The sequence below is a fragment of the Nicotiana tomentosiformis genome, chromosome 8 (assembly GCF_000390325.3).
Source record: "Nicotiana tomentosiformis chromosome 8, ASM39032v3, whole genome shotgun sequence".
In the NCBI taxonomy this organism is placed as follows: domain Eukaryota; kingdom Viridiplantae; phylum Streptophyta; class Magnoliopsida; order Solanales; family Solanaceae; genus Nicotiana; species Nicotiana tomentosiformis.
The window spans coordinates 85,005,998-85,022,483 of record NC_090819.1 but is presented as its reverse complement, the minus strand read 5'-3'; the positions used below and the strand labels follow the sequence as shown (position 1 = coordinate 85,022,483).

The 16,486-nt window shown below is 37.9% G+C and overlaps 1 protein-coding gene across 1 annotated transcript; it reads right to left on the bottom strand.

Moving 5' to 3' along the window:
* Nucleotides 1-8,731: 8,731 nt before the first annotated feature.
* Nucleotides 8,732-15,993, bottom strand: LOC104086903 (pleiotropic drug resistance protein 1). The gene is made up of 24 exons (XM_009591250.4): nucleotides 15,458-15,993; nucleotides 14,902-15,022; nucleotides 14,705-14,793; nucleotides 14,534-14,618; nucleotides 14,286-14,445; nucleotides 14,101-14,177; nucleotides 13,943-13,996; nucleotides 13,772-13,862; nucleotides 13,332-13,633; nucleotides 12,954-13,235; nucleotides 12,544-12,860; nucleotides 12,297-12,457; nucleotides 12,085-12,188; nucleotides 11,840-12,002; nucleotides 11,636-11,743; nucleotides 11,390-11,553; nucleotides 10,984-11,316; nucleotides 10,613-10,903; nucleotides 10,442-10,525; nucleotides 10,223-10,356; nucleotides 9,910-10,137; nucleotides 9,666-9,837; nucleotides 9,340-9,594; nucleotides 8,732-9,217 (listed from the first exon to the last, which is right to left on the bottom strand). The coding sequence occupies exons 1-24, from the start codon at nucleotides 15,781-15,783 to the stop codon at nucleotides 8,960-8,962; spliced, it is 4,359 nt and encodes a 1,452-aa protein (XP_009589545.1). The 5' UTR covers nucleotides 15,784-15,993; the 3' UTR covers nucleotides 8,732-8,959.
* Between the last annotated feature and the right edge of the window lie 493 nt (nucleotides 15,994-16,486).

Sequence of the window (16,486 nt, the reverse complement as noted above, 5' to 3'; positions counted from 1 at the left end):
TCTCTTTGGCTTCAAAGATCTTGTAGACATCAGCTAGGAGTCGCATTTGATTTCTATGACCTTGGAATCTAGTCCTCCGGCTAATTCGAGTCCTGCAATCAAAGTTTCATACTCTACTTCATTGTTAGTCAAAGTGACCATTCTTATGGCCTGCCTTAAGGTTTCTCCCGAAGGCATGGTTAATACTATACCAAGCCCGGACCCTTTTACGTTCGAAGCTCCTTCCGTAAATAGGGTCCAAACTCCTGATGTCGTTTCTGACACCATCACTGCTTCTTTGGTTGCCAGAGGCAGCAATCCCGGACTAAAATCGGCCCCAAAGTCGGCCAAAACCTGTGACTTAATCGCAGTCCTAGGTTTATATTCTATGTCAAATTCACTCATTTCGACGGCCCATTTGGCTAGCCTACCCAAAATTTCGGGCTTATGAAAGATATTCCGCAGGGGAAAGGTGATCACCGCAGCTATTGGGTGACATTGGAAGTAAGGCCTTAGCTTTCGAGGGCGACTACGAGAGCTAAGGCTAACTTCTCTAAATGTGGGTAGCGAGTTTCTGCTCCCGTTAAAATTCTACTAACGTAATAAATGGGAGATTGCGTACCTTCGTCCTCACGAACTAAAATGGTTCTTACCGCTACTTCTGAGACTGCTTGGTAGATTAATAATTTTTTGCCTTCCTCCGGCTTTGATAGTAACAGAGGGCTTGACAAGTACTTTTTCAAATCCCTCAAAGCTTGATGGCATTCTGGGGTCCATTCGAAGTTGTTCTTCTTTTTGAGCAGCATGAAGAAACTGTGGCATTTCTTTGATGACCGGGAAATGAACCTACTCAAAGCAGCCAATCTCCCTATGAGCCTTTGAACCTCTTTTATGCTTGATAGCTGGTCCGGAATGTCTTCGATGGCTTTGATTTTATCGGGGTTTACCTCAATCCCCCTCTGTGACACCAGAAATCTGAGGAACTTGCTGGAGTTGACCCCGAACTCGCACTTCTCGGGGTTAAGCTTCATGTTATGCTTTCTTAGGATGTCAAAAGTTACTTGGAAGTGCTTAAGATGATCACATGTGTTCAAAGACTTAACAATAATATCATCTATATGAACTTCCATGGTTTTCCCTATCTGTTTTTCAAACATATTGTTTACGAGTCGTTGCTAAGTGGCTCCGGCATTCTTTAGCCCAAAGGGTATCAGATTATAGCAATATGTGCCAAAATTCATTATAAACGAAGTTTTTTCCTGATCCTCCGGGTTCATCTTAATTTGGTTGTACCCGGAATAAGCATCAAGGAAACTCATTAACTCGTGCCCGGTCATTACATCAATCATTTGATCGATGTTTGGCAGTGGGAATGAGTCTTTTGGGCACGTCTTATTAAAGTCCTTATAGTCTACGCACATGCAAAATTTATTGTTCTTTTCAGGAACTACTACTACATTAGCTAGCCAGTCCGAATACTTTACCTCTCGGATCGAACCGATATCAAGTAGGCGAGTTACCTCTTCTTTGACGAATTTATTTCTGGCCTCGGCAATAGGGCATTTCTTTTGTCTTACCAGAGGGATGCTGAGATCCAAGATTAGCTTGTGTACAATAACTTCCATCGGGATACCTGTCATATCCGCATGCGACCACGCAAAACAATTGGCATTAAATTTGAGAAATTCAAAAAATCCAGAACTGAGCTCGGGGTGCAGTCCTGTCCCCAAGTGGAATTTCCTCTCCAAGAACTTTTTAAATAATGTGAGTTGCTCAAGCTCTTCCGATATGGACTTTGTTGCATCTGTCTCTTCTGGTACCTGGAAATATCTTGGCACCTGATAAGATTCTGACGCCTCTCCCCCCTAGTTGACTTCACTTGATTCAGGAGTAGGCATTGGTTCCTGTAATTTTTGTGCCGCGTGCTCCTTCCCTTTGCTATTGGTGAGCGAAATCGCATTCATCTCCCTTGCCGCCGGTTGATCGCCTTTAATCTATTTAATCCCCTCGGGAGTTGGGAATTTCAGCAACTGATCATACGTTGATGACACGACTTTCATCTCATGCAACCACGGTCTTCCCAAGATAGTGTTGTAGCCCATATCACCATCCCCAACCTCGAAAAGGGTTGTCTTCGTCACCCCATTGGCATTTGTGGGTAGCAAGATCTCTCATCGGGTTATCATACATGCAAGGTTGAACCCGGTGAGGAGCTTTGTGTCCGGAATAATGCTTCCGGTAAGTTTGGCTTGTTCCAACACCCTCCATTGTATAATATTGGCAGAACTCCCTAGATCTGCCAGAACTCGTTTGATTTTAAAATCTAATACAGTTAGAGAAATTACCAATGTGTCGTTGAGCGGTAGCAATAATCCGTCTGCATCTTCCTCCGTGAAAGTGATGTCGTCTTCAGTGACTTCCCGGAGTCTCTTGTTGTGAGTTACTGATACTTCATCTTTTTTGCTGTCGAGAAGGTAACCCCATTAATCTCGTTTCCCCCGAAAATCATGTTGATCATCTGGCGCGGGGGATCATCTCCTGTTGTTTTGCGCGCTCTATGTTATCACGGTTGCGACCATAATTGTTTTTTGCCCGGTCACTTAAGAATTCCCTGAGATGGCCATTTTTCAGTAGTGTCGTCACTTCTTCACGCAAATGTCAGCAGTCTCCAGTCCGGTGGTCGTTCGTCCCGTGGTATTTGCACCACAAATTAGGATCCCTCTAGCTGGGATCGGACCTCATTGTCTTCGAGAACCATGCTTCTTTAATGTTCCTCATAGACGACACCAACTTTACTACACTGACGTTGAAGTTGTATTCTGAAAGTCTAGGGTAGGAAGGATCTCGAGAACCTGATGTTTCCTTGTCCTGTAGTGATCTATTATTTCGGCCGTGATCAGTTCTTCTATCAGTAGCAAACCTGTCTGCCGACCGAAAATCTCTGCCGCGTCCTTTGGCCCATTCATAGGGAAAAAACCGACCGCTTAAAGACCGTCTATCTGTGTCGAAATTGTCTTTTGATTTCTCTTTATTCTTCTCCCGACCTTTAGCTGACGCCGGGAAGCCGAGCTGATCATCCTCAATCCTTATCTTTGACTCGTACCGGTTGTGAACATCCGCGCAAGTCGTCGCTTGGAATTCGAGCAAGCTCTCCTTCAACTTCCGGGAAGCATCGAAACTTCTCGTATTCAAACCCTTGGTGAATGTTTCAGCCGCCCATTCATCCGGAACAGCCGAGTAGCAACATCCTTTCCTTCTGGAACCGGGTTACGAATTCCTGCAGCAACTCAGACTTTCCTTGTGCAATTCTGAATATGTCGGCCTTCCGGGCATGTACCTTTCTGGCCCCGGCATGAGCCTTAATGAAAGAATCTGCGAGCATCTCAAATGAATCTATGGAATGCTCGGGTAACAGCGAATACCACGTCAAGGCTCCCCACGTGAGAGTCTCTCCGAGATTTTTTAGCAAAACTTATTCGATCTCGTGGGGAGCTAAATCGTTCCCCTTTACTGCCATTGTATAGGTGGTAATATGCTCTTGATGGTCCGAAGTACCGTCATATTTCGGCACGTCGGGCATTGTAAACCGCTTCAGGATCAATTCTGGTGCCGCACTTGGTTTGTACAGCAATTGAGTATACTTCTTTGAGTCCGGCCCTTTCAGCACTGGTGGTGAACCCGGGATTTGGTCCATGCGGTTGTTCACTTCCCTCATAAATCATATGAGTTCGCTCTTGAAAGGATCACCCTCGTTGTTGTGACCAGATCCGCTCGCCCCGATCTATCGAAGTCGACCTCGCCCCTCGGGTGTTGTTGTCGATATTCTACATTGTTTGATTTGCGGGAGCACCGGAAGGAACTGGACCTCGCCCATTCGCGTTATTGGAAACACCCGCTAACGCCTGCTTTAGTTCTGTCATAACTTTATCATGTCGTGTGAGATGGTCTAGAATGACCTCTTGTTGCTCCTGCAAGACCCTTAACACTTCAACAACATACTCCTCTTCAGTATCATCAGGAGTTGCCTCCCGAACATGTCGCGGGTATTGCCTGTCGTGGACCAGCGTGGCTTCGTTCCCCTCATTGTGGGTATCACTGATTGAATCCTCGTGCTGAGGCTAGTTTCCTTGGGCCTCAAGATTGTATGTGTTGTTAACACCATTATCTGCCATTTTTTATGATTTTTTGCTAAGAACAAATAATCAAAAGACGTTAGTAAAAAAGGTAAGGACCAACTTAATTACACGACTGTCTAGGCTCCACGGTGGGCGCCAAATTATTTACCTGTAAAACGGTACAGTTAAATTTATACGTGGTATTTAGACAAGTAAATTAATTTGATCCTAAAATAATAGAAGAATTATATACATATGTAATACTTAACCGTGAGATGGAGATGAAATAGCATAAATAATAGTTCCGGGAACAGGGTTTCCGGACACAACAACAATAAAATCAAAAAGCAAGAAGATAAAGTTATATTAAGCTTTGAATAAAGTGTAGCATATGTTTGCCAGAAAATTCGTGTCCTTTACAATGATAATAGAGCTCACTATTTATAGTTGCGCCTAGGGAACAAGGTCCTAGTATCAGTCCCTTCTTTAATGTCAATTATAGGGCCATTGAAGAATGTGTAACGGCGGGCATGAATGTCATATTCTTTGTAACAGGCAGTGTACTAAATGTTGTGGAATATTTTTAATGCTACTGAGTGGCAGGAATTTCATCTTTATGAGTATCATTCTTTTCGGTAACATACGGAATAGTTGCCTTCGGTTTAAGCTATCCTATGCCTTCGGCTCCACGTGTCACTTCCTTATGCGATCATTTAATATAACATATTTTACCCTATACAATTTTGTCCTAATTTTCTTGCTATTTGGTTTTCCAATTCCTTGAAAGAAAGGGCAACATGTTTATCATAATTGGGTTTTTCTTTTCTTAGAAAAATATTATAATCTCTCATATTTGGCTAGTCATTTTTCTTGGAGAAAAAGGTTTTGAATTTCTATGAATTGAGAATCCTTCCTTCTCATTGAGTAGCATCCACAATGTAGCCATATGGGGTTTGAGAGTCTTATTTAGGGGGAGAATTTCAGGACAGGTGTTAGCCTGACACTTGTGTTTGCCTCTTTGTGAGGTTGTTCTCTAGATATTTTTATGCTCTCTTTTATATAGTGGATTGCTCAGCTCTGTCTATCGACATAGGTTAATTGACTGAACCACGTTAAATATTTGTGTCTCTATTGGTATATTTCTATTTTGTTGTCTGATTTATCGTCGTTCAAGGTATGCTTTGTAGCTTCTCCATGATACCTGATTATTTCGATCCTAACAAGTGGTATCAGAGCGAGGTTCAAGACAGGTTCATCTAGGTGAATTTGGTTCTAGCCGCAACTATTTGATGGTAATCATGATATTTGTCTAAGAAATTTGGTCGGAGTGCTACTCACATTGAGACAAAATTTATGGTGGAGATTTGGAGATGCGATTTGTTGAAGATTACGTAAAGAAGGTGGATCAAGTTTATTTTGTCAGAAAATTCAGGCTAAGGGGGAGAATTGTTAGGTGTTTGTTTTAATTTTCTTACCATATTTGATTTTCTAATTCCTTGAAGGAAAGGGCAATATGTTTACCATAATTGAGTTTTACTTTTCCTAGAAGAAAATTATAAATCTCCCATATTTGGCTAGTCCTTTTTCTCGGAGGAAAATATTTTGAATTTCTATAAATTGAGGATCATTCATTCTCATTCAGTAGTATCCACAGTATAGTCATATGGGATGTGAGAGTCTTGTTTAGGGGGAGAATTTCGGGACAAGTGTTAGCCTACCACTTGTGTTTGCCTCTTTGTGAGGTTGTTCTCTCGATATTTTGGTTCTCTTTTTTATATAGTTGATTACTCATCTCCGCATGTGGATGTAGTTCAACTGACCGAACCACGCTAAATATTTGTGTTTATTTTGGTATATTTCTCTTTTACTGTCTAATTTATCATTGTTCAAGGTATGCTTTGTTAGCTTCCGCAAGACATGTAGTTATTTCGATCCTAACATGAGCAACCAATGTATTTAATTTTATATGTATCTTGTTATAATTTATTGTATGTACATTTTTATGTGGTACACTTTCTATTTTAGTTTACCTAAAAATATTTTTTTTTATATTTAAAAATAATTTAGCTTTATTATTCTTTTATCCACAAAGTTTCAAACTATGCCCACATTTCTCGGTTATTAAAAAATAGGTCTATACTTTTTTTTTCAGTCTCCTGAGGTTTTCTTAAGACCCCTGCCAGGACACGGCCAGCTTTTCTGATTACGGTTATTTAATTACTCCCTTTTATGTAGTTCTTGAATTTAGATGATGCTCCCCGTTAATTGGTTTCTCAGTTGAATCCCAACTTATTTTAGTTGTGGATTTTTCTCCCATAGGACAACCTTATGGGTGATGAAAGAAGGCCACAAACACGAAGGCTAAATCTATTTACTATATATAAATTATTAATTTAGAATTGAATAACTTAAAAAGGTTAGAATCTTAAACCCATAAGTTTCAAATCCTCACTCTTTCTTCTCCTAGCATATTTGAACCACGTGGCTTACAAACATTTTGACAATTTCATTTAATCAAACCAAAAAAAAAAAGAAGGAAAAGTTTCATGTAAATCATCTAAGAAGAAAACTGATATCATGTTGTTTTTTGCTTTTTGACTTGTGTTTCTGTCGAACATCTACAAATATTTATTGTGTCTGTTATAAAGGAGAATTGAGGCGGATCTAGGAATTAAAGTGTATGGGTTCCTACCGCAATTTCAAGTCAATATATCATAATAATCGAACTAAGGAACGAGTATAGATTATGAACATTATCTACTTCACCCGTATGAGTGTTAAGCCTTTCTATACCTTTATTCCAAGCTCTAAAACCATATTTTGTAAAAGAATCACTTACTTTTTTACTATATCCCCCAATCTCATTTTTAAACAAGTAACAGCATAAGCAAAACGCTGCATCTTCTTTAATATTGTATTCAAACCATCCAGAATATGAAGTTTTAAACCATTCCGGATTAAAGTGACGCAATTTTCCACCAAAATATATTTTTAGAAAAATAAAATTACGAGGCCGACAAGGCCCCCTTTGAATATAATGTCTTCTCACTCAGTCGCATAAATTAGGAAGATATTTTGAAATTTATTTTCTTTCACCAGGATCAGGGTTAGGAAGATTCAAATCCAACATAATATCTTTGCGTGATGAATGGAAAGAATTGACATTGTCATTAACCACTGACATGAATGAGAGTTTAGCGAAGGAGAACTAGAAGTAGAACCTGAAGAGGTTTGCGGCTTGAAAAATCTCTTGATCATTTTGACTCACTAAAATTTTCTACAAATCATAAGACACAAAGTAAATATTACAGTAAAGAATTTTGCCCAAAAGATCACTTTAAAAAGAAAACTCCAAGGAGACGAGAGAATCAATAAATACCTCAACAAAAGAAAGATTCTAATGCGATTCTACTTCTTGTTTATTAAGTTTTTCTTAAAAAAATAAGATCTAGAACCCAACTTCATAAGTTAAAATAAAAGATTAAAAGTTACAAAAGCTAAAAATAATAATAAAAATTAATGTAGATGATCCCAATCCCAAATCCAACGAATATTAATACACTACTTTTACAAGAAGTGATCATAACAATGGTTACAAAAAGTTAAGAGCTATTATTTCACAAAATATAATATAAGAGGAAAATAATTATTTAAAAAAATCGCAAGAGGGAGAAGACATGCAATGGATCGCTGACTTTGTCTTTGATAAGCAACAAAAGAAGAAGTCAAGATTGAAGAAGCCAAGAATGAAGAATAGTGGCTGCAATTCTCGTTTGAAACCCTAACCTTTGTTTTTTCCACGTGGATATTTGATACAAAATAACTTTTGGGGAGATTTTGATTTGGTTGTTTCTTTTAGGTTGTCTTTAGCTATTTATTACTATTATTTTATTTTTAAAAAGTAGACTAAAGAGAAAGTAGTACTAGCTTGATAGGGAGTGGTCCCCGATACTTTTCTTTCATTTCTTCTACTTCATATAAAGTATTGCTCAAAAAACAAAGAAAAAAATAAAATAACCTTACGGGGATTCGAACTTGCATTAACAGGTTATGGGACACGAGCCACACCTGGGTTCCCTGATTTACCACTGAACTAACAATATATTTTAGGACTGGGTTCCCATATAATTATTCTTATACATTCAATGGATTTCTTAATACAAATACAAGGTCTAGGAAAAAGCTACAGGGTTCCCGAGAACCCGTAGATCCGCCCCTGAAGGAGAACATGAAAAATGAATATGATTAGAAGTAAAATAAAAAAAGGACACTCGGGTCAGAGTTAAAATTAGCGTTTCATATCATCCTGAGTTGCTTGGACACTGAAAACCTACTGTTAATTCGTATCCTAGTACATTTTATGGTCGAAAAAAAACAAAAAGGAATAAGAAAGAATTAATATACTAATGAATATTCTGCGGGAACTCTTAATAGTTCAGTTAGTTGGTTACCAATTCCCCAATTTGTAATCCCCTCCCCCTCCCCCCAAATTGAAAAAAAAGAAAAAAATGAATATGGTCAGTTTGTCACAAGGTGGAGAATCAAACATTTGCCAACAAAGTAAAAATTCAAGTCAACCAACCGAACTACTAAGATTATTCACATTAAAGCATAGCCATCTGACAAGTGCTAAGATGTTTTACAAAAGAAACTCAAAACTTTTTCAATATATACGAATGTGTACAAGGTTGTTCTTAGATACAGGAGCCAGGACACATACTTTAGTTCTTCTTCTTTACTATTCCAAAATTGAGAAAATCATAAAAAGGACAAAAGATGAAAAAGAACATTACACTATTGCCTAAAATATACACATTTCTTGATAAAAGCTCTTCTCATGTCTATACCTGGACCAACTGTCCAACCTATCTTTTCTGAAAATTAAATGCTTTAATTGAATACGCAAAAATGAAGAGAAAAACAACGGATATTCCAACAAGAATTACTGCAACATATCCTACAAAGTCATATTTGATATCAAAGAAATTCTCTATGAATTGTTCCACTGTCTCATTTGTGTCAAGGATGTCTTGTAGGTCTCCAAATTGTGAGGCAATTAGTCCATATAATGTCCAAGAAACGGGGCAAATGTAATAATACCATCTCCACCACACTGGCATTCTCTGTTATAAAACAGGAAAAAAAGAAGAGAAGAATTAGTAGCTAACTTACTATTTTTCAGATTTATCATAGAGCCAAAAAAGCTAGTCCAAAATTTCCAATAATGTTCCAAGATGGAACTTACTGTTTTTGGAACGACGAATCCACAGAAAAGGTTCCATATTGCATAAAATGCAGATGAAATGATGGCTGCAATGCTGTGATTAGGAGTAACAGCTACTGTCATCATCCCGTACAATGTGAAGTATAACAAGGTGAAATACATAAAGAACAGATACCAAAAGAACTTGGCAACTGTCCATTCAAATCCGATCATGACATATACTATAACTCCATATATGATCGTCTGAATGAAAAGGTACGGGAGCTCAATCATAACCTGCATAACAAAAATTTGTTGAATGAGCCAACAGCCAATGTCAACAAGTTCTCAAGGATACAAATTTGTACCTGTCCGAAAGCATATGGCAGAGCTGAATACATTCCAGCCGCTCTTTCCCTATAGAAAACTGTCCTCTCAATGGCAATAACTGGCTGCACTGAAGTTGCATTTTGTACACCAAGAAACAAGACAGCAGCATACATTGAACCTATAGCATTCAAAAGATCTTGTTGCCTTTTCCTGGAATCGGTTCAAAACCATTAGACTTGTGACTTAAAAAACACGTCGAGGGAAAACAGTTTTTGTATTTACCTTCTGGAGCCAAGATCCCAGAATATTGTTCCAAACATGAGAGCAATAAAGAATGTAAACATGAGCCTGACTGCTGTGTAAGGTGGATTTCTCCAGTATGACCAGTGCTGTTTCCAGAAACAAGCCTTGCATTGGGTGAAGAAAGATTGGGAGTACTTAGTTGGAAAGTAGAGGTCTTTTGAACAAGGGGCTGGTACACTTAGTTCCTTGATTAATGCTTTGTTTCTCCTGAATATTTGCTCCACTTCAGAATTCAAGATTATGTATATTATATATAGTTTGTGATTGTGTTCATGAACTGAATGATTCATACCTATACAATTCTGAGTTCTTGTATAATTCTGTAAAGTCAATTACGCGAGCTGCTTCTTGTGCTACTGAAGTTATCTCCAACATCCATGTTGCTGGATTATAACCATCTTTGATTTTTGGAACTCCATCAATTCCCTGAGGCAAATGGTAAAAGAATCATTATTTGTGTACTTGGCCAACATAATAGACTATTAGTTTCTTTACCTAACAGATTCCTTACCTCAAAATACTTAATAAGGTGAGAAGAATGGCGTCCTAATGGGCCGACATATATTTCTTCACCTCCTCGTTTCAGGAGTAGGAGCTGCAAAATATTAGTAGACTGAGAATGTTTTTCTCCAAATGAAATTACACTAAACTGAAAGATTTTGGAAGATCAACTGTTGCTCACCTCATCGAAAGCATCAAATATGTCGATGCTAGGCTGATGGATAGTGCATACCACTGTTCGGCCTGTATCTACCGTGTTTCTAACTGTTCTCATCACTATTGCAGCTGCTCTAGCATCTAGTCCAGAGGTTGGCTCATCCATGAATATTATAGAAGGGTTGGCAACAAGTTCAACTGCAACTGTAAGCCGTTTTCGTTGTTCAGTTGAAAGACCATTCACGCCAGGCAATCCAACAAGTGCTTCTCTTAGAGGGGTAAGCTCTACGAGTTCCATGACCTCTTCAACGAACATCTGCAATGCTACATTTTGATATAATATCCATTTTCATGTTATATTAGCAAACTTAGCAGCCAAATTCCAGACTGATTTACCTTTCTAGTTTCAGTGTCAACTTCACGAGGCAATCGAAGCAAAGCAGAAAACTGCAATGATTCATATACTGTAACATGAGGTGAATGAATGTCAGTTTGCTCACAGTATCCAGCTATCCGCGCAAACGTTTCTTGTTGTTTCGGGTACCCTGATATACTGATTGTTCCGTCAATGTATCCGCCAGTTTTCCTACCAGCTAAGACATCCATAAGGGTGGTCTTACCAGCTCCACTTACACCCATTAGAGCTGTCAAAACTCCTGGCCTAAAAGCACCACTCACACCTTTCAAGAGTTCAAGCCGATCCTCAGCCACACCTTGAGCTTTCATTTCCTGAAGTCAAACGATATATTTGAGAATTTAACTCAGACATGTATAGGTCAGTTAATTTCCATAGATCAAGTACCTGTGGCATATCTACTGCGTATCTGATATCGTCAAAAGTAATAGAAAGGGGCTCAAAAGGGAGAATCATTCCCCTTCTCTTGTTTAAATCAGCCTCAGTAATGCTGCCTACCCTTGAGGACATAGACCTGGAAGATGCACTTCGTCGAACATCATTTCCTCTTTCTGCATATATGGCGTTGATAGCGTTAGTAGTTGGTAGAAAATCTTAAACTGAAACCGAAGCTCAAAGGGAAGAAATTGTTACCAGAAGAGCGCTTTTCTATCGGAGATAGTTCAATAACCTCACCCCTTTTGCTTGCATTCCTCTCGGCAACAGTTTCTTCTGAAAGAACTGCCTGAGATTTACCAAATGCTGCACCAAAATCACCCTCCTTGTTGATATGATCCGATTATCCTATAAAAGGAAATGAAGACTAGATTGCATAAAATGAAGTTGGCGGATACTTACGGTTGAGATAAGCTAAGGCCACAGTGAACATGAAATTGAAGAGTAAAACATATCCAAGAAGAGCTCCTGCTCCAATCCAATACCATCTTGCTTCTGGAAAGATTCCACGCGATTTCAAGAATGATACTCCTAATGTCTCTGTGCCCGTGGAGTTAGGAGGAACCTGTAAAACAAAATTCAGATAAACTCTCAAAATTCTACCTTAACATCCTGTCCTTTCCAAAACTACAGAAGCTTTAACTTACATGTGCCCAACTCTTCCCTAGAAATTCATTCACAGCGATAGCATTCTGTGCGTACATCATAGGCGAAATCCAGTAGCCCCATATCCACCACTTCTTCACGTCATCTGATAGACAAATTCCTTCCATGTTAAATGAAAACTAACAAAAGGCGAAGACTACATATACATGAGCATTTTCCTTGTGATTTTTTCCGAACTTGTCTGTAATTTTACCTCTTGACAGAATGAATCCACCCATTACAAGAACTGTGAGTAGTGCACATGATCCAAATGTATTTGCAACAATGACATTCCTTCCAAGAGCTCCTATGAATCGAAACAGCCCCGAGGCCATTTGGTTAACACATATGAGCAGAAATAACTGTTTGAAGAACCTGCAAATAGAAAATTAATCTATATCAGATTTAACAAACCACGAAGTTCCACGGCTAGAAAAAAAAATACTAAATTGATCTTCTACCTCCCAACATCCGCCTCGAATCCAATAACATAATAAGTCATACACACCCAAATGGCAACTTCTACAAGTGTGACCGGTATCTTGAGGATCCAAGTAGGAAGAGCATATGCCCAAGCAGGAAAGAAAAGAAGATCGCGTTGTTTGTAAAAGGAAGGAAGCTTCATTATACTGAGGGCAAGCTCTGAGAATCCATTGAACATAATCATGATAACTGCATAGAACAGTGCACCCAAGAAAACAGCACCATCTGTTGTTGTATTTCTGTGCATCTCAGTTCGTAGGAACAGCGTCATTGTTATAGAAGCCATCAATGTTAGCTGAAATGAAAGGAAAAAAAAATTGATTTACTTCTAAACAAGCATTTAGGAACTTGAAAGGGCAACCTGTTTTTGTTATTACTTGCTACTTACTTGTATCATCTTGAATATATAGACGAATGAATTCCTCTTCATAAGAAGGTATTCTCTAGCTGTGCAGGCTTTTAAGAGTTCTTTCTTGCTAATACCATAATTCTTTGTGGTTAGAGCGGCAGGGTGGCTCTTTGATTTATCAAAAGGAACAGCAAGCTCATCACCAAGCTTCCTTCCAATGTGAAATGATTGAAATGATTCAGAAAATTCGCGCACTGTAATATACTTATAAGGTTCATCACGACGTGCCCAGTATTGCTCTTGATCCTTCCTTGATGTCACCTTTTATTAACACATAGTAGTAAAAGACTTAAATTAGAAACAAGAAATGCTCCACAACTAGAATGAGTTGAGGGAATAATTTCCAATGAGGTTTACTTCTTGTAAGAAATCAGCGACGCCTTTCCTCTCAGGACACATGAAGCCCATGTACTCGAAGAACTCAAGTACATTTTCCCGGGGACCTTGGTACACAATTTGCCCATCTGATAGAAGAATGATATCGTCGAACAAGTCATAAGTTTCTGGTGCAGGCTGAAGAAGTGAGATTACAGCAGTTCCTTGAAGAATGTGGATTGATTGCCTAATTGAATTCACAATCTGATAAGTTGTTGAACTATCTAAACCAGTTGATATCTCATCCATAAAAAGTGCTCTTGCTGGTCCAACCATCATCTCCCCTGTATTACAATTTATCAACAAGTTTAGTAGCCTTAATTAAGCACGATAACTTTTTCGCGCAACTCTTGGTACATGCTTATGGTTTCTACAGTATCTATTACTATTACAGGTTATAACTTGTTTCTGTTTGACCTAACCTGTAGTTAGTCTCTTTCTCTGCCCTCCTGAAATTCCTCGAATCATTTCATCTCCAACGAGGGTATCAGCACAAATTTCAAGTCCCAATATCTGAAAAAAGTACACAGATAGTGAATTGTTGCATAGTTTTCTAGTTTCTGCATTAGTGTTCCTTAATGCAAAGCCATTACCTTGAGAGTATAATCCGTTACCACATTAGCCTCCTGTCCTTCATTCCATGCTGACTGTTTAATAAAACCTTTAGTCAAACCAATTTATTATCATAATTCATAGAAATAAATAACAAGCAAGCATGTATCTGGATCTTTTTTTATATAGATGTCTTTACCTTCATAAAGATATCGACATCAGGATCTGGTTTAATATTTGCTCCCTTCTCTCTTCTAGACAGCTCTGCCAAAATTTCTGCAGATTCATAGTAAATTAATAAAAAATTATGCGATGTCCAAGAAAGATTGGAAATGCAACATGTTCATTGTGTCAGATCCCAGAGATAAAGGGAATCTCACTGACCATATTTGGCTCCAACTCCTTGACATCTAGCAGAAAATGCCAGTGTTTCCCTAACTGTCATTTCTCCAATATGAAGATCATTTTGGCTTATATAAGCAGATGATCTTTGTGGTACAAACTCATCCATTCCATGGCCATTATATGTAACTCTCCCTGAAACCTGAAAACGCATAAAATTATCGACTGCAAATGCGAAATGCGAAATGCTCAATAATTTGAAACTGTATTATATGACTTATGTTTCTTACTTTGAGATCTTTATCTAGTTTCCCAGCCAAAGCTAATAACAATGTGGTTTTTCCAGAACTTGGTGGTCCTAAAAGCAGTGTCATTCTGCATAACAAGAATTGAAAATGAATGAATAAACATGATTTTTTTTTGGATTGGTCTAAAAATGACACAGAAGTGTCTTTTCTCACCTTCCTGGTTTGATGATTCCACTGACTTCGTGAAGGATTGGCAATGGTTTCTTTCTACTTGGAAGAATATGAAGATAGTTCAAGAAATCCTTTACACAGAAAGTAAAATGGAGATAGAAAATGAGTATGTTGCATGTAAAAATATGACATAACTTAAGTCATTGATGATGTACAAGAAAAATCCTATGTATTATTACCTCTAAGATGTTAACTGTGAAGTTGAATATTGTAGGTAGAGCTCTACTACCAACTCTAGCTTCTGCATCTACACTCACATGCTCAAACCGGACTTCAATTGTAGGAAGATCAAGACCAACTCTGCATCATCCAAAAAGCACAAAAGTATATCAACATCATAAATTCAAAAACTAATCTAACAACTTCAATAGCTCTAAGAGCGTTTGATATAACAAAAGTCATTTTCGATGGAAAATGTTTTCTATGAAATTGTTAGATACATTGGTGAGTGAAAATAATTTTGAGAAAACATATATATTAAAGATTAATAATAATATTAGTATATCGGAGAGTGTTCTAATGAAAATTTGAGTACTAAAATCTAATAATAGCGTCGAAGTGTTGGTTGAATTAAGTAACACGAAGTTAAAAGTTAAGATAGTCGTAAGAAAATGACTTTCGCCGCTCATTAGTGACTGAAGTCATTTTCCCTTGAAAATATTTTAGAAAATGACTTTCGCCTGAAAAAACATTTTCCTAGAAACTGACTTCAAAACACACAGGAAAATATTCTACCTAGCAATGCGCTTTTTGAGTTTCAACAAGAACTTCTCATTATCTTCATCAGCAATCTTGACAAGCCTTTCTAATAAATTCCTCCTTTCCACCAAATCAAGTTTAGTTATATCAACTTCTCTAGATTGGCCTTCTTCTTCAGTGAGAATACCTCTCCTTATACGAAGATAAGTTGGAAGTTTCTCAAGAGCAGCCCATTTTAATGCCTCTTCATCATCTGCTTCTCTTGAAGATCTTGAAAACACATCCATTGCACTATTCCTCCATACATTTGAGCTACTCAAACGTGCACTACTTACCCTAAAACTGTCTTCACCACCCTCCATTTTCTCTTCTTTTTTTGTTCACTCACATTAAGCAACTGAATGAATGAGGCCAAAATATAAGTCAAGAAGAAATAAAGGTGGAGCTTTTGTAACTGCTCAATGAGACAAAAGACAAATTCAGTATTTAAGAACTTTGTGAGTATATGATCAAATGGGAATCTTTTTGCTCATTTCCTCCTCCTTTTCTGGTTGGAGGGTTCTTTGATTCTTGAAAGTTTCGTAAAAGGGTGTCATTTATATATATATATATATATATATATATATATATATATACACATGTAGACAGTGGCGGAGCTACCTTATGGGAAGGGGTATCAAATGACACCCCTTCGCGGGGAAAATATACTGTGTAGGTAGGTAAAAAAATAAATTATATGCGTATATATTATATATCGACTCCCCTTAATTTCTTAATATGTTTACTTTTATATACTTTGACACCCTTTAACGAATATTCTGACCCGGTAGAGAGATGTATACGAAGAATATAGAATAGAGTAGAGGGTCAACTTCGAGATACTATTTTAGTGATTTGACGTAAGAGTTGATGCAAACAAAATCAATGATGCCAAGTTTGTTTGACCAAATTACTAGCCATTTATTTCATGATTGAAAGTTTTGAGTTATGGTTTATGATCATCATCCCACTACTTAGTGAACGAGAATAAGGTAAAACAAATAAAGGTAACATTAAAAATATATA